Source organism: Coenobita brevimanus, chromosome 53 (genome assembly GCF_032717465.1).
Source record: "Coenobita brevimanus isolate Jiangsu-jjx chromosome 53, ASM3271746v2, whole genome shotgun sequence".
In the NCBI taxonomy this organism is placed as follows: Eukaryota; Metazoa; Arthropoda; class Malacostraca; order Decapoda; family Coenobitidae; genus Coenobita; species Coenobita brevimanus.
The window spans coordinates 19,994,792-20,015,126 of NC_137006.1; the positions used below are offsets into that span (position 1 = coordinate 19,994,792).

At 41.8% G+C, this 20,335-nt stretch overlaps 1 protein-coding gene across 1 annotated transcript in view; it reads right to left on the reverse strand.

Annotated features, from left to right (window-relative positions):
- Positions 1 to 452: 452 nt before the first annotated feature.
- Positions 453 to 20,335, reverse strand: part of LOC145400659 (metabotropic glutamate receptor 6-like) — a 202,077-nt gene continuing 182,194 nt past the window's right edge. Inside the window, exons 13-15 of the mRNA XM_080273092.1 lie at positions 16,702 to 16,856; positions 2,869 to 3,070; positions 453 to 664 (exon numbers count right to left, since the gene is read on the reverse strand). Of these exons, the coding sequence (XP_080129218.1) occupies positions 453 to 664; positions 2,869 to 3,070; positions 16,702 to 16,856 (569 nt within the window). The remainder of the gene's footprint in view (positions 665 to 2,868; positions 3,071 to 16,701; positions 16,857 to 20,335) is intronic.

The window sequence follows — 20,335 nt, forward strand, 5'->3', positions numbered from 1 at the left end:
ACTGAGCAAAATGTGTTGTATCCCAATCTCTTCTTTACTGGGTAGAGATAACAAGTTGAAGTGTAAATCGACAGTTGCATTTCACACTCTGAGGTTGTTTGTTACTTTCCTATTCAGGTATATTTGAATATGCCTGTCATCATCCAATAACCTACTCGCAAAGATCTGAGTACGCTTTTGGGTCATATTCCCACGTTTCCCCATTTTGAAAATCACTTTATTTCACCTCATCCTTATATTGCCTGCTCCTTTCCTTTTAGGCAGGAAGCACCACAGTATTTATGAGTTGTTACCTTGTCAGGTACTCATGCGTTACTCCTCTCAGTACGGTAGCTCTCTTGCGAACTTCATTATATAATGTTTAGTAACTAGAACTGCAGATTTTAGTCTCCACTGGTTTACTAAGAAGATGTTCAGTATTTTGCATAAACTGACCCCATAACACCATGCCACTAGAGCTGTACATCAAGGACATCCTGCAGAAGGCCATTGGCAGCTGTCTGTGGGTATGAAGGTGCAAGGATGACCATGATTCCCCCGCAGTGATGTTCCGGTGGGTCGCAGGGCGGCGGACAGGTCTGGGTGGCATTGTGGCACCCACCACCACACACGCTGCCATGCAGACGCAGCTTCTCCTGCAGTTCGTAGTCTCGTGGTAGCAAGACTGAAGAGGACGGAGGCAGGTACATGTTAATTAAAATGGCCTTCACTTCGAAATTATTCATATCATCAATTGCAGTTTATAGAATTGTATTCAAACTAGTTTGGAGATCCAGCAGCAACTCTTCATGAGTAATTTATCTTGCACATTTTTTTTCAACATCACCTTGAAAATTATTGATATAATCTTTGTCAGTAATAATGCGACAGCAACAGCACACAAGAGAATGCAAATGTATAATATGCAAATAAATAACTAAGAAAGTGGTACTGCGAAGACTCCCATATCACACAAAGTTCTTTTTTTGAGGTATGATCACCATCGTCAAACTATTCGTCAATGTCATCGTTATCAGCTGCAGAATTGGTTTGAGGGAGAGGCAAGAAAGGTTAGTATTATATATATTTTACGGTAGACAGAATAGACAGAGAATTAGTTATCATCAACACCCTCGTCATTATCAACTGCGGCTCTTTTCCCTCTCCACTACAGGGCGTCTCCCTAAAGCTTAAGAAAATCGTCTGATGGTCGTAAGAATGCATAAATAAAACAAGCTACTGGAAAGGCCTTCAGGGCAGGCGATTGACCTGGCTGGGATTCGAACTATCATGGAAAACACATGACTTTCACACCGACTATTGTTCATTCACCTTAACCTGACCCTGATTATCACTCCTTTGCAGCTTATTTCACGTAGCTTATTGACAGAAAAAGCCAATTCTGCAGCTTGACTTCCTCGTGACGGGGATCATATTCAAGTTTTTATCTGCGGTAACAATGTAGCATTCAGGACTGGGAGATGGCAGTTTTTGGACAAGCTGGACTGAAAAAAGTGTAGTGTTTCGGACCACAGGACCACCGGATATGATGAACTACAGATTCTCAGTTCCGTCGGTGACTCAAAAGTTAGGGTAAGAATAAGGGTTCACTAGCTGTGTCTTTCCATTCTCCCTTCTCCATCTTTCTCTCCAAGGGTTTTTTACGTTTCCTGCGCCTTGAAAGAATCACTGCTCACTTCTCAGTTTTTTACGAAGGTTCGTTGCTTAACCATACCTTTACTTGGAGAAGTGCTTTATTTCAAAGAATTACAGACTGAGTCAGGCTACGATTACATTAGACTGGTTGGGAAGAAGTGAGAGAAAGAGACTGGGGGAAGAGAAAGTAAGACGTAAGATGTTCTCACGCCAAATCATAAAACACTAAAAACGGGTTCAAAGTTCAGCAACATTCTTGCAACCTTAACTTTTTTAATTTTGATGGTAGAACGTTCATTTTTTTCAAGGAAAAGGTTTTGGGTGTAGATTGTTATTCTGATGATATTTTGGCCATATCTATCTCTTTATTATTATATATATATTATTTTTGTAGTTTTGCCGAACTTTAAGCTTTTTTTCTGAGAAAACGTGATTGCTTAAGCAAATGGCAATGTTGATTAGAACGAAGATATGTACCATTAAACAATATGAATGTGCTGCAGACCCCCCCAAATTATCATACTAGTAGGCTGTAAAACAGCAAGAATTCCTTTTTGCGTGCTGAGAACAGAGCACAATGGCAGCAACTGACGAATGGCACAACAAAAACTCCCGCCAAACGCACTGCCACGTACAACAAGCCAGCCGGTAAGTGAAGCTTGCAGCCCGGCTAAATTCTTACTGGTTGCAACCAACACAAACACACACGAACACACAGAGCTAAGACTTGCTCCTCTGCTTCCACACTATCACCACAGCTGGATGCATGTACAAAATATTTTTTAAGGAATATACATTCCAGTATAGGTGAGAATAGAGTTATCCAACAAAATCGCATTTTCTGGCTGGTGGTCTGTGAACCCCTTCTGTTGTGTGGCCTCTAATATAATATAAAACTTTTCCAAATTGCTCCTGAGGATGTAATACCACACCAGCTACATTCTCAGTGGTGAAGCTGGTCCACCGTAAAAAGGTAGACATATTGTTATGTCACATCAGCTTCACTTAGAGAAGTAGGTATATAGATTAAATTAAATAGGTTTAGGCATTTGAAAGTTGTCCCTGAAAAGAAGATATGTCTCACCTCACTATTGGTGTGAATGCAGTAGGTAACTCGTTGTGGCAACGTGAACTGGTTAGTTTAGCGCAGATAAGATTTCGTAAAGTTAAGTCGCTAAAACAGATAGTTTACATAACCAGAAATTTCTCTTTCAAGACTAAATCCCGTCCTACCTTCGCTTTGCGTAGTGGAATCAACTCGCTGGGAAGACGTGGACAGGTTACTTCTGACAGTGGAGTATTTGCTGGCCATCATTGACTGCCTCACGTTGCGCTCTGGCCTCAGCAGGATGATATAGAGCTTGGGTGTGAACAGACAGACCAACGCTACCGTGGATGACAGTGAGACAGTGATGGACGTGGTGGTAATGCGTAGCTGTGGAGAAGAAAGTGCACAGAAGGTTAAGTAAGCTTAGGACATAACCTAATCCAGTAAGAAATTACAGTAAGTCTCACCCCTTTCCTTACAACGCAAACCTGACTGGCCAAGATAGTTGAAACACAACAGATAATAAACAGACACGAAACATCATTTTTGCAACATCGTTCGTCTTGTCATTAGTGATATACTTTATCGTGAAGAAAAGGAAAAGTATGATTTGACACACTGTTTTAGGATGGGGTACTGGTGAAGGGAAGATTAATTTGGTTGGTGATGGATTGAGTAAAGCAGGGTAGGATGGGTTTGTAGACAGCAAGCTAGGTTAGGTTTAGATGATGTGGAGCTTGGCTGTGAACAAACACCAGTACTGCCACGGCAGTCAGCGAGATGGTGATTGATGCAGTGTTGGTGCTTGGCTATGGGATGGATTGGTGTGGATCAGAGTAGTGTAATATAGGTTGTCATTATCACCATCATCACTGTCACGAATCAAATTCACGACATTTCCCTTTTGTGAGAAGCCACGAACTATTAGTGGAAAACTCACTGTGTATCGCTCAGTTAACCGTTTCTCTCTCCATTTCGGGGTATACTTTTCAAAACATTCGTCACTGTTTCAAAAGTGACCGATTTAATGCACATCACTAAGTGCTCTACTGAGCAATACTATTGTTTCTTTATTGTTCGCCCCTGCTTGCCTCAACCGTTAGCCACGCCTTCTTCCGGTGGCTTGTGCATCCTGCCCATACATCGTATTTTGAAGGCAGTCGAGTGTTTGTTGTGACGGAGAGAGGTTCTGTGCTCCAGAAGTGTGAGAGGAGAGGTCAGCTAGCACCCAGACTCCACTAGACCACAGTTATCCAGTGCTCCCACCTTAGTTGGTGATACACCGTATTCATCGACCAGTATTTCCTTTTTGTATTTTCCTAGGTTTAAGAGTTCAGTTAAGGTGTTTTTCCTAGGCGTAAGTATTTAGCTTTTGAGTGAGTGAGTGAGTACGATCTATTTATTTGAATTCATTTGAAGTGTAACGTTAAATTTATTTTTGTAATCAATAAATTTAACAGTTCTTTTCCTTGAGCTTAATGTAATGTAAACTCTTGTTTCATTTCTCCACAATTAAGCTTATTTTCCATATAGCTCCTAGCTTACATAAACGTTTTGCTATTCATAACTGGTACTTGGGCCAGTCTTGTGTATTAAACTTAAAATCCGTTGTGCCTTCTAGGAGTTAAGCACCAGTAAGAACCAGATATTATTATTAGTATTAGTTATTTATTGTCAGGGGTGAAGTAACTTTCTCCAGAGGCTAACAGTACTAAGAAACAGCAATTGAGTAATTAGTCTCTGCTGTGTACTGTTGAGGAAGTTTATAAATTCTCGTTCTTAGAGAATCGTGCGAAGAAGTCAGCGTAAAGTAATCGTTGCTTGATTTAGTAAGACAATCATTGTCCCTGCTCTCAAATATTATTGAACATTTATCATCAATTAAAATAATATAAGCTTTTATTTTAAAAACCCCGTGTTATATTTTAAAAACCCCGTGACAATTGGCGACCTCGCCAGGATATTAACTCCTAGCTCTAAAGCTATTCACGAGATAGTACTCACTCGTTCATATTTAGGTATTTATAATTAAAGTTTATTGGCACAAGTTTACTGGTGTTTACCGTTAATTTAGCAAGTGAATTTTTGCTTTATTAATTCATAGAGTACTTAACTCTATTTAGTACTTTATTTTTGGTAACGCTAGACGATTTTATTCGCTCCTGGGTAGCCGCCGTACCCATTGTGTTAATTATTGAGTTTTCCCAGTTATTTGCATTTTTGCTTTATTTTTGCCAGTTAACTAGATAAGACTGGTCACCATTAGCTTGTGTCTGTATTCTTTATTTGTTTTATTAGCATTCGTTTGCGAAGCAGTCAGTACTCAGTTTCGGTTTGCTTAGTAAATTAGCATCATGGCTACCACTTTATTTTTACAGGAAGCCAAAGAAATGGGTCTTTCGAACCCAACCGAAATTAAAGAGTATATACTCTCACGGCATAATCAGGAGCAGCAACGCGAGAATGATCCCCGTGAAGAGCATAAGATTCAGCGCGAATACGAGCGAGAACAGCGCAAACACGAGCAGAAACAACGCGAGCTCGAGTTAGAAAAAGAGCGACAACAGCGCGAACACGAGCAAAAACAGCGCGAACTCGACTTGGAACATGAGCGAGAACAGCATGAGGAACGAGAGAGAGAACGAGAACACGAACGTGCCGAGCGAGAAGCACGCGAAAAACATGAACTTGAAGTGCTGAAGCTCAAGCGAGATTCCTTGGCTTCAGACACATCTGGTGCAGTTAATCCAAACTCCACTAGCGCTCTTCCTACACATGTCCTGGCGACCCCACGCATCAAGCTTCCTTCATACAAGGAAAGTGAGCGAATCGAGCCGTACATAGCTCGTTTTGAGGACATGGCAGACGTGTATCAACTGGATGAGGCAGCTAAACGGATCCAATTTCTTAGTTTATTTGAGGGCCCTGCCCTCGATATTCTCCACAGAATTCGTGGAGACAATCTCACATATGAGATAATGAAAGCTGCACTCATTAAGGTGTATGGTCTCACAGTAGACGACGCCAAAGTTCAGTTCATGCGAGCTCGTCTCCAAGACAAGGAGACAGCTGTTCAGTTCCTCGACCGTCTCACTGCTTACTTAAATGAGTGGATGGAGAAAGATGAAACTCCTTCCACGCGTGAGGGGATAATTGACCTTATGCTGCGTACACAGCTAGAGAGGTCGTGGCCTGCTGAGCTCATAGCACAGCTTAAGATCTGCCAGGTGAAAGATGCCAGCCAAATGGCAGAAAAGGCTGACGCATTCTTTACTGCATACGGGTATCAAATTCGTAAGCAAAACACCTAGAATAGAAAACCTGATAAATCTGGGAAACCGTCTCAGATTGAACCCCAGCAAAAAGGCCATTCTCAGAATAATGGCCAAGGTCCAAAACCGCAGTGGAAGGACCAGGGGCAAAACACTCAGAAACCTGAGTGGAAGAGGTACAACAAGTACCCTAACCAGCAGCAGTATCAGCCACGCAACCGACCGTCGGGACAAACTTTTTCACCACCAGCTCAAAAGAGGCAGGAAGCGAATGCAGCCTTCATTCCTCAGCAGCAGCACGGTGGTTACGTCCCTACCAGTATGGGTACTCCCCCACAGTTCACTAGTCCCATAGTGACAGTGAATCCCCCTCCACAGATGGCCAATGTTCCATCTCCACAGGCAGTGAGTACGACTCCTCAAGTTCATAATTCTCAAGGCACAATGTTTGCCGCATCAATTCAGCAGCCTCATGAGTGGCTAGCTGCTTCCTCCACAGGCCCTCCCACAGGTGACAGTACCTTCCTTGTTCAGCAAGGGTTTGTGGGAGACATTCCTGTGAAGGTCCTGAGAGATAATGGTTCCTCAGGTTGCTCTGTCAAGCAGAGTTTAGTTCGGCCTGAGCAGTATACAGGTCGACAGATCCATGCAAACCTTATTGATGGATCAGTGAGATTGTTCCCTGAGGCATGTATCCAGGTGGCATCTCCATTTTATACTGGTACGACACTCGCAGTTGTCATGCCACCTTTATTTGACCTCATCACTGGCAATATTTATGATGTCAAGGATAGTTGCACCGAACATGACGCTACTCAGACTTCGGCTGCTGCGGTAAGACGAGCCATGACTGAGGCTCCAGACTGTGTCACCCCAGTGATCATTGAATCGCCGCAAGATCTGATGTGTAGTCAACTTGTTGTACAAGAACAACATTCTGACCCGACACTTGCTGCCGTGCGGAACAAACAGAAGGGTCGAGTGATTAAGTATTCACGGGGAGGTCGAGCCAAGTTCCTTCGCAAACAAGGACGGCTCTACCGTGAGTCACGAACACCCGAGGGAGAGGTTCGACTGCAGTTTGTCGTCCCCGTCAAGTACCGCCAAGCAGTGTTAGAATGGGGTCATTGTTCAGCCTCAGGAGGTCACATGGGCAAAAGGAAGACCCAGGGCCGTATCCGAGCTGACTTTTTCTGGCCAGGGATGGGACGAGACATAGATAGTTTCGTGCGTTCCTGCAGTGTGTGTCAAAGTAACACCACTAATCAGGGACATGTCCTTCCTGTGCCGTTCATAACCACACCTGTAATCTCTGAGTTAGTTGAGAGACAGGGTAGTGGTGAACTGGGTGCAGACCTGACGTCTTGCCCATTGGCCCCATAGGACACAGTATGTCCAGGGCCTGTACATACGTATTATGTACCTTAAGTTAAGGGGGAAGTTCGAGAGAGAACTCCGCAGGGGCGACTCGAGGCTATGGAAGACCCGAGTTTGCACAAGGATTCTCAGCTCCCCAATACTAATATATGTACCTTAAGTTAAGAGGGAAGTTCGAGAGAGATCTCCGCAGAGGCGACTCGAGGCTATGGAAGACCCGAGTTTGCACAAGGATTCTCAGCTCCCCGATACTAATATATGTACCTTAAGTTAAGGGGGAAGTTCGAGAGAGATCTCCGCAGAGGTGACTCGAGGCCATGGAAGACCTGAGTTTGCACAAGGATTCTCAGCTCCCCGATACTAATATATGTACCTTAAGTTAACGGGGAAGTTCGAGAGAGATCTCCGCAGAGGCGACTCGAGGCTATGGAAGACCCGAGTTTGCACAAGGATTCTCAGCTTCCCAGTACTAATATAAGTACTGTAGGTTAAGGGGGAAGTTCGAGAGAGAACTCCGCAGAGGCGACTCGAGGCTATGGAAGACCCGAGTTTGCACAAGGATTCTCAGCTCCTCGATATTAATATAAGTACTGTAGGTTAAGGCACAGGTTGAGGACCCATGTGCAGTTCGAGGCTATGGAAGACCCGAGTTTGCGCAAGGATTCTCAACTTGCCGACACTAATCGTGTGCTATAGTTAATGGCGACCTCGAATGTACGAAGCTTAGGCTGTCACTTGTATTTTTCAGCTAGAGCATACTTTTCGTAGCATGTACTGATTGCTAGGCAGAGAGAGTAATTGTAACGTAATAAGAATTTTGTCTCATTGACACTTTTGATGCTCCACCTTAATTGGTTTTGCAGGTACAGCAATGGGTGTAGCAGTTTTACTGTGCGGGCCAGCTCATCGTCTGCCGCACGTTGCCGCCTCTTCTCCTCTGCCTTCGTCGTCGCCATATTATTATTTACTGTGTCATTTTACACGTAGGTACAGTTACACTACAACTGTCACACCTACACCGCGTATTACATACACCACGCTACACAACAATTAGTTGTCAGTGTAAATGTAGCGACTTTTCGCTCAGTTTGACCTGAGTACAGGATTTTCACCGTCGTCACGGAGATTTTCCCTCAAACTTGCTTCTATTAACATAAATACGAGGTTTTTTTCGCTCACTGGCGACTGCGACTTTCTCCTGTAGCAGGATAGCACACACACCACAGTGTGAATCTTGTGTGAATGAGTTAGGATGTGTACATATATATATATATATCCACAAATTTTTTCCCATAAGGAAAAAATTTAATTTTGTAGGGGCGTAATGTCACGAATCAAATTCACATTTCCCTTTTGTGAGAAGCCACGAACTATTAGTGGAAAACTCACTGTGTATCGCTCAGTTAACCGTTTCTCTCTCCATTTCGGGGTATACTTTTCAAAACATTCGTCACTGTTTCAAAAGTGACCGATTTAATGCACATCACTAAGTGCTCTACTGAGCGATACTATTGTTTCTTTATTGTTCGCCCCTGCTTGCCTCAACCGTTAGCCACGCCTTCTTCCGGTGGCTTGTGCGTCCTGCCCATACATCGTATTTTGAAGGCAGTCGAGTGTTTGTTGTGACGGAGAGAGGTTCTGTGCTCCAGAAGTGTGAGAGGAGAGGTCAGCTAGCACCCAGACTCCACTAGACCACAGTTATCCAGTGCCCCCACCTTAGTTGGTGATACACCGCATTCATCGACCAGTATTTCCTTTTTGTATTTTCCTAGGTTTAAGAGTTCAGTTAAGGTGTTTTTTCCTAGGCGTAAGTATTTAGCTTTTGAGTGAGTGAGTGAGTACGATCTATTCATTTGAATTCATTTGAAGTGTAACGTTAAATTTATTTTTGTAATCAATAAATTTAACAGTTCTTTTCCTTGAGCTTAATGTAATGTAAACTCTTGTTTCATTTCTCCACAATTAAGCTTATTTTCCATATAGCTCCTAGCTTGCATAAACGTTTTGCTATTCATAACTGGTACTTGGGCCAGTCTTGTGTATTAAACTTAAAATCCGTTGTGCCTCCTAGGAGTTAAGCACCAGCAAGAACCTGATATTATTATTAGTATTAGTTATTTATTGTCAGGGGTGAAGTAACTTTCTCCAGAGGCTAACAGTACTAAGAAACAGCAATTGAGTAATTAGTCTGCTGTGTACTGTTGAGGAAGTTTATAAATTCTCGTTCTTAGAGAATCGTGCAAAGAAGTCAGCGTAAAGTAATCGTTGCTTGATTTAGTAAGACAATCATTGTCCCTGCTCTCGAATATTATTGAACATTTATCAATTAAAATAATATAAGCTTTTATTTTAAAAACCCCGTGTTATATTTTAAAAACCCCGTGACAATCACCAGCAGCAGGAGTAGTAGCAGAAACCTGTAACATTCCACTGCATGACATAGGCCTCACCCAAATGTTTCCAATTATCCCGGTCTTGTGCTATTTCCTTCCTTTCCAGAACCCTATGATCTCTAACGAATTTTCTGTCTTCACTGCTTGCTCTTTACTTTTTGTTTATGACCTTGTGTCACCTGGTGTAATTATTTTTTATTTCATCACACCACCTAACTGCTGGTCTTGATCTTGGTCGTTCTGAATTAGTTATTACCCAGTCTGTTACTTTCCTTGTCCATCTGTCATCGAGTCTTCTATAATTAATGTGGCCAGCACACTTACATTTCTTTTTTGTTTGCTGATTTTCTTTAGTCTTTTACACTCAGTAAACTAATCGAAACTGATTCTGTACTACTAAAGTTATTCCTAGCATCGTTCTTCCTATACCTCTCTCGGCACATCTCTGCTTCCTTTCTGTTGGTTCAGTCATTGTCCACGTCTCTCCGTAAGTCATTAAGGGGAGAGCACATTAATAAAAGAAAAAACTTTCACTTTAAACAATGAAGTGCCCTTTCATATACTATTTCCCTACCAAACGCTCTTCATCTGTCTATCTATCTATCTATCTATCGGCAGGCGACTTAATCCAATGAGTCAGGCGTGGCCACAAACAAATTGCCGTCATGTCACCCAGTCCCCTGCCATTTCGCTGCCCTACCCCCAACTCACATCCTCCCTCTCATATACCTATCCATTCCATCCCTCCATCGCATCCTCGTCCTCCTCCTCCCTCCCCCTCCCCGTCCACCTCACTCACACACACTCTCCACAATACTCTCCTACTCCCCATCCTCTCCACACGGCCAAACCACCTCAGTGTACTGTATTTCTACTATAGTCACGGCACACGACTCTGAGGTTATTATCGTACCCTGCCAACCTATCATTCAAAAGTGCATCCGATTTCGTGTCATATACACGAATCATATTATTATGCACGAATATAATTATTAAACACAAATATAATTATACGCGAACATGTACACGAATCACATGCGTCTCATATTATACACGAAATCACACGCACTTTTGAATGATTGGTTGTCAGGGCACGATAATAACAACCTCAGAGTCCGTGCCGCGACTGTAACACTTTCTATCACATCCACATCCACACCACAATGCTCCTTCACTTCCTCATTTGTCAGTCTCTTTCTCCATATAACTCCACATGCTCCTCTCAGAAAACTCATTTCCATCGCTCTCACACTTGATTTATGTCCTTGCAACAAGGTCCAAGCTTCGCTTCCATACATCAGACTTGGTACCACAATGCTATCATGCAATGACTTTATTTTAACTTTCATGCGCACTTCCCCGTTGCTCATCATTGCCCTCAAAGTACCAGCAACCTATCTTCTCTGTTGTACCCTTTAAAGCAGGTAGTCCTCCAAACTTCCATTCTTATTCATCACACTACTCAAGTACATAAATGCACTCATATTTTTCATATCCTCATTATCCAGGCTCACTGTGAATTCAGTGACTTCATTTTTTTTCGAAAACCACAACTTTACTCTTCCCAACATTCACCTTTAGGTTCCATTTCTTACACACTCTCCCAAACTAATTCACAAAGCCTTGCAGCTCTCTTTAGTCTTAACAATTACGGATCATCTGCAAACAGCAGAACAGGAAGTTTCTAAACGTTGCCCTTTCTCATTAGGACCGCTACAACATCCACTGCCCTACCTTGTATTTCTTTTATAACCCCATCCATATATAGATTGAAGAGCCATGGAGACAGGACACATCTATTTCAATTCAACAATCAGACAGAAAAACTCACTCAATATCTACATTGGCACACAATGCAGACTAAGCACCTTCAAACATATTCTTCATAACATTCAACAGCGTCCCATTTACTCCATATATTTTTACTATTTTCCATATTCCTTTCTGTCCAATCTGTCATATGGTTTCTTCAAGTCCATGAAGGCTACGTACAACTTGTTTCCTTTCTCTAGAAACTTATTCACTAAAGACCTTAGTGATCAGTATCTGATCTACACAACCTCTTCCCCTCCTATAATCTCCCTGTTCTTCTCCAACTAACTCCTCTGTTATATCCCTAACTCTCATAAGTACCCTACCATATACACTTCTTATTACATTAAGATAAATGCCCATATGATTACCACACTCTTCTTCCCGCTTTCCTTTGTACAGGGTGACCCATCCGTGGTCAAGCTTGTGTAATTTGTCAGGACCCATTGGCCGACCCCGGGGCCAATTTCTAAAGTTTCGAAAGTCGATTTTTTTATTGCCATATGGAAAAGGAACGTCAGACGCACCTAGCAAAGCAGTTTTGAGCTTCCTTGATACATCCTGTGCTGCGCAATGAAGCGCGGAAAGTGCGCAAATTGACGCAGATGATATGGTCACACCTAAGTATTCCTGTGGTTTATTTATTTTTTTCTTTTTATGGAAAACAATGTCAGTGGTGATGAAATGGTGTGAAATGACTAAATAAGCGTATTTCGAGGTTTATCAGCACATAATATGTGAGGTTTCAATAAAGAATAAATATATGAATTTATATAGCGTATTTCGGTGTTTGTGTTTTTGGTAGCATCGGCTTATTTTTGTACTGTGGGTGGTGGAGTTTGTGGGAAAAGAGAGGTGAGAGATTATATTTTTAGACCTAATCGAGATATAAGGTCATCCCTTGAGTGTGCAGGCTGAACATTGTTCAGTGAACAGTGAGGGCTGATATGCGAGACGACCTGCGATTACCTCGCACGAGATGATTAGGAGGGAAGGAAAGGGAGGCTTTACCACCCACCAAACATCACGTGAACATGGCACACGTTGATGCAATGTTAGTGCACGGCAAAAAATATTTAAAATGATCCAAACCAGTACAACAAACCTGAGCGAATAGGTAAAGATACCAAAAACAAAGCATTTTTCTCTTATTTTCATGTCTTTTTTTGTTTATGCCTGTATTTATATATAATCGTAAACAGGGCGATTGTGTGTGTTTTGCGAGGGAGGAGGAAAAAATGATATTTTATGTGTGGGTCGAGGTAATGGGTGTAACTGTGTGTGTTTAGGTATAGCTACGAGAAAAAAAAAAAATCGTACATCCACTGGTCACGCAGCAGGAGTAATCTGACAGATGTTGTAAGGGAAGGTCACTCTCAAGATTTCTCAGATGTTCATTAACTTCTCAAAAGTTTTCACAGTTTTCTACAAGTCACACAGTATCGAATGATCCAAACCAATAGGCTACAACAAACCTAAGCAAGTAGGTAAAGATGCCAAAACAAAGATACATTTTTCTCTTATTTTCATGTCTTTTTTGTTTATGCCTGTATTTTTTTACAACTGCAAACAGGATGGCTGTGTGTATTTCGCAACAGAGGAGAAAATATTTTGAACTGGGTCGAGATAATGGATGTAGCTGTGCATATTTAGGCATGGCCACGAGTGAAAAAAATTGAAAATCCACTCTTCACTGCAGCTGACTCTGAACTGACAGATAAGGTATGCTGAAGTATAGTTTAGGTTACTCTCAACACGTCCCAGACGCTCGTTCACTTCCAAAAAATTTCCACAGTTTTCTACAAGTTGCGCTGCATTAACGCCAGTGGCCATGCCACGGTAAAATGTCATTCGACACCAGCGGCCACAGAGGGATTCATAATTAGAACTGACATCCGATTCTACGGGATTCCCAGGCCAATCTGCACATCTTCCATATCCAATCTACTATTATCGCTCCCCATGCTTCAGCATTTCATCACACTACATCAATTCCTGATCCTTTCCTCATTTTGACACTTTCATTGCTTTCAGTACGTCCATCCTACTGATCTCTTAAACCCTTCTCATTTACCTCCTCCTCCCAGCCATTCCCCAGCCACTTATACTCTCATTTTACTTTTATTCTCAATGTTTTAACAATTCCTTAACGTGCTCTCTTCATCTGCTCTCTTTTTCTCCTTTCTCCACTATCAATCTTCCTTTTTCCTCATTAACTCTCCTGCTACCTTCGTTACCACCCGGTCTAACTCTCTTTCCCTCCTTGCAGAACATTTTCTTACATTCCGTCGACTTTACACTTAAATATCTTCTAAATTCCTAATCCACTCTCTTCCTGCTCTCTCTTACTAATCTTTTCACCCCTTTCTTCCTCAATACATATAACTCTCAATTCTGTCTATCAACTTCCTCTATCTCTCTGTTTCCAATCCACTCGCTATATGCTCGCTTCTTTTGTGTCACAGTTTGTCTCATCTTTTCATTTGACCGTGCTGCTCCTTGTATCCCTTTTTGTCTTCTCTTCACCTCACCCATCACCTCACATGCTGCACAGATTTCTTCTGTGAATATCTTGCGTACACTTTCCACCTCCCTCATCTGCTGCATATCACATATACACAATCACTCTTCCACTTCTCTCTTGTATTCCGCCTTTTTTTTTTCATCCTTTTGTAACTTTTCTACCGTCCTTGTATGGACTGCTTCCTCCTGCCCTAGTCTCCTATTCATCCATCGCATTTGTACCTTGCCTTTCAGCACCACTTATCCACTCCTCCAGCCTCTGTGTGCTTTCACATCCAGTAGAGACCTACCCATTCTCTCATCCACACACACAATCAGTCTTTGCCTTCTATTCATTCAGTTCACCACCCACTCTTCTCTTCAATCGCCACGTATACCTCTGGATCTTTTTGTGCCTATAGTGGGTACTGGATAACACCAGCCCTCTCCCCACACAGCTGCCCACGTGAGCACTACCATTCTCATCCATTTTCGCAGGCACACCCCACTCACCAACTACTCCATTCACCTTCACATTCCCTACCTTTTCCATTCATGTTTATACATCAGTAAAGTTGTCTTAGGTATACAAAATCATCAACTACTTCTAAAACTTCAGTTTGTATTCTTATTTCATGATTTTGAGTTTGGTATTAAACATGACTAGTTTTTTCTTAATAATTTCAGTCCTGTACAAAGGCTTTCTGTTTAAATCCTCTATATTATACTCATTTTTAATACATTTATTACTCAAGTTAAGCTTTCTATTTACTTTCAAACATGCTGTAATAAGTTTTGCTGATATGGTATCGCTCTGTCTTACACGAGTTTTATTTATTTCTCCAATACCTGTATTGGGTTTTATGATCGCTGTTCCATCTCTTTATGTCTTCCCATATTTTACAGTTGATCTCATATACATTTTGTCGACAAATTGCGCTCAAAACCACGGATGTTTCTATGCAGTCGAAGTCTTTTTCGTGATCAATGAATGCCTTACACAAATGTTTCCTATACTTATTCCCTTCTCACTCATTTGATTTATTGTATATGGTCGATGGTTGTCAATCCACTTCGAAAGCCAGCTTGTTCCCTAGTCTGGTTAGGGTCTAGCACCTCTGAAAATCTATTGGTGATAAGGCTTGTGAACAGTTTGTATAATTAATAATTGACAACATGCAAATTGACTTGTAGGTTTGAAGATCTTGCAAGTCTCGTTTTCTATGTATTAAAATTTTTCCTGCATTTTCCCAGGATTTTGGGACTCATCCTTCTCTGAGACATTCTGTAGGGTTTTGATAGTTTTTCCAGGGCAATCTTTCCTGTAGATTTGATTAACTCTTCTATGATACCGTATTTTACCCTTTTTCACACTTTTCAATTCCCTGAGTTGTACAGATGACCATAGAATTCTTCCACCACTGATAATTTCTTCTCTCTTATTGTTATAGGGCAGGTTACATTCTGTCAAGTATGGTTGTGGTAGGACAGAGTTGACTACTAATGGTGGACCAGAGGCTGTTGCCAGTCTGATTGCCAAAATGCCGACAGCTGCCTTGACAGAACATGATGGGGTTCTGAAGGGAAAAATTATTAGTATTTAAGCTACAGTGAACTCCGCCTAACAGAGTTTTGTTGCCGACAAACACGTATGCGAGTATAATTTGGCCAGTGAGTGCCTGAACCATCTAAGTTACAAGCTGCAGATTTTTTTTTACAGCTGCAGGCGTGAGCAAGTTGAATCGTAATCATGTAAGTCATTCTGAAGTTGAAGAATAGGTAAGAGGTAACAGGAGTAAGATGTGAAATTACTGATGAGATACAAAGGAATCCAATTAGTTATGATGGACGTAATTATACAAATAATGCACATGCGTGACGTGCCAGAGTCTTTCTAAGAGAGACTCAGGATAGTGTTGGAAAAGAAGACGGTATATGGTAAGAAAGAGAGGACTGGAACAGTATACCGGTAAGAGAGAAGGAAAAGAGTGAGGAATGCTTTAGAATGTGAGAGAGATATATGAGGATAAAGTAACCTGGAGACAATTTTGTCTGGGTCATCTCCTGTCAGGGGAATCTAAGGACCGAGCAAGATGTCGGAGATGATGATGATAATGTTCGGAAGAGGGGACACATCAGAAGATTACAGGGGTAGGCTGACGACCTTACTTTAAAATTGTATACATAAACTGGAATAAAAACACTGTATAAAAACCTTGTATTGACCCTGATATTATCAGGCAGGGAAAAGTATATGGATACTAAGGTGACCATAGCAATAAGCTGTCCTATTTAAATGTATGTGAACTGCCGTTACAGGTTATCTAATCAGCAATCTAAGGACTCCAAAACCCTAGAGTGAGGCCACACTTGCCCCAAACATGTGATCGATAAGAGGAAACGAGGCCCAGAGGTCCGTCCAAGGTTCAGACTCGAATATTGCAGGGGCTCAAACCCTGTGATTACTTCAACTTGTCCGTCACATGTTTCGGGCAAGTGAGGCTGCACACTACCATACCTCTACATTATTCGCAGTAAAGAAGTATGTGGGCACAAAAGCTATGTGCATGATACAGGTTGTGTGTATGGTGAAGCTAATGGTATATATGAACATTTGTCAGTGGAACACATAAATCAATCAGACTGGTGCAAAGTGTCTCACCTCCACATTATTAGCGGTGGAGAAGTATATGGGCACAAAAGCGAGCCAGATGATGCAGGTTGTGTACATGGTGAAGCCAATGTGCTGACTCTCGTTGAACGCCTCGGGAATCTTACGGGTTAGTACTGCATACACCGTACATACCACGATCAGACCTGAGGGTACCAGAGGTGGTTGGGTGTTAGTATTCAGGATTAGTTGGTTGTGTGTGTGTGTGTGTGTGTGTGTGTTCCAATAAGTGTTGTTGTCTTTAGGACTGTGTAGGTTAATAGTGCATACTTGGTGCACACCACGAACAGACCTGTTTAAAGGAGAGTTGGTAGGATGCTGGCCGGGCTTGTAATGTGAGGGTATTAGAAGTGTTGGTAAGGATAATGGATGTGGTGTTAACAGTAGGGCTGGTTGGGTATGCAAAGGTGCTGATAATGGGAGCGTCTGCGGCAAAAACCATGAACAAACCTGTTGGTAGGGTGGTTAGCAGCTGGAGTGTTAGAGGAATTATAAATGGAATTCATAGGGTGTCAGTATCGATAGTATGAATGTTAAGAAAAAGTTTAAAGTGGAAGTGTTAAGCTGGGATGCTGTTTATATTGCAGTAGTGGGGAAGTTGTGATTGTGGAGGGGGGTTAGTAGTAGGGGTGCATTATTTTACATTTAAAAAGAAAAAAACAAACAAAGGCCAGGCCCGCACAGGAAGCTGCTCTTTCAAAAAAAAAATAATAATACACCCAAATTTAAGATCCTCTCATTTCGAGATGCTTGTAGTAGAGGTGTTGAAAGTAAGGTTATGGGTTATTTGAAAGCATTAGTAGTGATGCTGGTAAGGCGTGTAGTGTATTAGTAGTGATGCAGTAGTAGAGGTTCTGTGATTAGAGTCTGCCTGGCTGTTGGTAGGCTGTGTAGTGTGCTGGTAGTGGTGGGGGTACTAGAAATAGTCGTGAGGGAATGTGTTGGTATGGGCATATGAGTGGTGGTAATAGGAGTGTAACCTGGAATGACTGGGTATAAATGGTAGGGGGCGTAGTATCTTAGCTCAGAAAATGTAAGTTGGTGTGCTGGTAGGGTGTGCAATGTGTTGGTACTATAGATGAAAGAAGACTTCAACGGTGTGTAATGTGTTGATAGTGGTGGTGTTTGTGATTGTGTCAAAGGTGATATCTTTACAACAAACAGCATAGGCTACACATTCCATAAAAATACTGGAGATACTAATAGCAGCAGTGTTGGTAGTGGAGCTGGTAAAACGTGTAGTGTCATGGATGGGGTAGTATAAACTAAGATAGAGCTGGGTGTGTCGTATATTGGTATTAGACAGTTGGTAGCAGAGCTGGTAGGGTCTGCAGTAGCTTGGCTGTTGGAGTAAGTTTTGATGATAGTATCAGCTAGCTGTAGGAGACACCACTAGTGGTAAGGGAATCTATGTGTTGCAAACGTTATACATCAGCAAGCGAGAATACAGCAGTAACCCGGTTCCGAGATACTTGAGACGGGCGTGAGTGTGGGCAGAATATTGCTGATGGCAACTTCTGGTGTCAGACTGAGCCATAATACTGCCTGTTCTATTTCATCTGAGAGAGAGAGAGAGAGAGAGAGAGAGACATATCAAGCTTTTGACAGCTGGCTGCTGACTGGTTGTCCGAGTGCATTCACTAATAACGATGTATTTAAAATATTTCTTGTTACAAGGATTACAGTAGCGGTTTGATTGACCAAATAAGCCGCAGGTAAAAATTCAGGCCATCCATTGTTCTGTGTGCCACTACCTGCTGCGGGTGTGCATAAAACCTCTACCCTTTACGTTTCTGTCTCACTCTGTCTGAAGATGTAATATACGAAAGTACTCACTGTCGCTCCTTTCATTTCTCCTGTGGTTAGTTTGCATATATATATATATATATATATATATATATATATATATATATATATATATATATATATATATAAAACTACAACTATATATATATATATATATAAAACTATAACTATATATATATATATATATATATATATATATATATATATATATATATATATCATCTCATCGGCCGTCTGTGTGGCCACTGCAGGACCGGCCTATCCCGACCGTGGGGACGATACAGCCAATGTGTCTCTACCAAGTGAATTAGGCTGTCTGGTAGAGATTGTATGTAGGGTGAGAAGTGCTGTAAGTATAAGTGTAGTGTTGGAGTGGCTTTGGATGTGTATGTAGTCTGTGAACCAAGTGTAATCGGCCCGCGCAAGCTGAATGGGTGCAAGCATACTTTTAGTATGCGACACTGGCTTGACCACAGCACCCCTGATGTCCGCCACGCAGTATGTGGCCAGAAGAATGCTCTCAAAGTTTATTACCCTGGCGAGGCGCAAACCCTCGTTCTTCAGTGTACGAAAATGCACACTTTACCACTGTACCACAGAGGCTCCATATATATATATATATATATATATATATATATATATATATATATATGTGTGTGTGTGTGTGTGTGTGTGTGTGTGTGTGTGAATCGCATAGACTTATTTAAAAACAAGGCTTTACAAACTACAGAAGATGGCTCAGATACGTGTGAAATTTTCAGTTCTCATGCCAAACGTAATATTGCAACAATGATGTATTAATTACATTTGTTTGCCTGAAAATGAGGGTAATCTAGAAACCAGTAAAACTGTCTTGAAAGTGTTGATTTGGCAGGAGAACTGAAAATGTCATAGCCATCTTGGCCATGTGATAGTTTTCGTAAGACATTGTTTTTAAATATATATATATATATATATATATATATATATATATATATATATATATATATATATATATATATATCACCATCATCAGCCAGCGAGGTCCACTGCAGGACCGGCCTATCCCTACCGTAGCAGGGACGATATAGCCAATGTAGGCTATCTCTACCCAGTGGCTTAGACTGTCTGGCAGAGACTGTATATAAAGTGAGAAGTGCTTGTGAGTGTGACTGTAGTGTTGTAGTGGCTTTGGATGTGTATGTTGTCTGTGAACCAAGTGTAATCGGCCCGCCTTAGGCCGATTGGGTGCAAGCATATTAGTATGCAACACTGGTTCAACCACAGCACCCCTTGTGTCCGCCAAAGTAGCAAGTGGCTCGGTGAACGCTTCCCAGTTTTTACAACTCTGGCGAAGGCGAACCCACGCTCACCAGGGTGCGAAACGCACACTCTACCACTGTACCACGGAGGCTCCATATATATATATATATATATATATATATATATATATATATATATATATATATATATATATATATAAATATATATATATATATATATGATAAATGTTGTCTATCTATCTATCTATCTATAGCCCGACGCACTAATCCCGCAAAGGGTGGCCACAGACAAAACGCCTCCAAGTCACTCTGTCACCCACCATTCGACTACCCTCCCCCCAACTCACCCCCCCCTCCCTCATATACCTCTCACCTCTATCCCTCCACCTCATCCTCGGTCTACCCCTCCCTCTCCCTCCCTCCACCTCACCTACATACACCCTCTTAGTCAGTCTTTCATTCTCCATTCTCTCCACATGTCCAAACCACCTCAGTGTATTTCTCCTAATCTTTTCAACCACATCCACATCTACCCCACAACGTTCCTTCACTTCTTC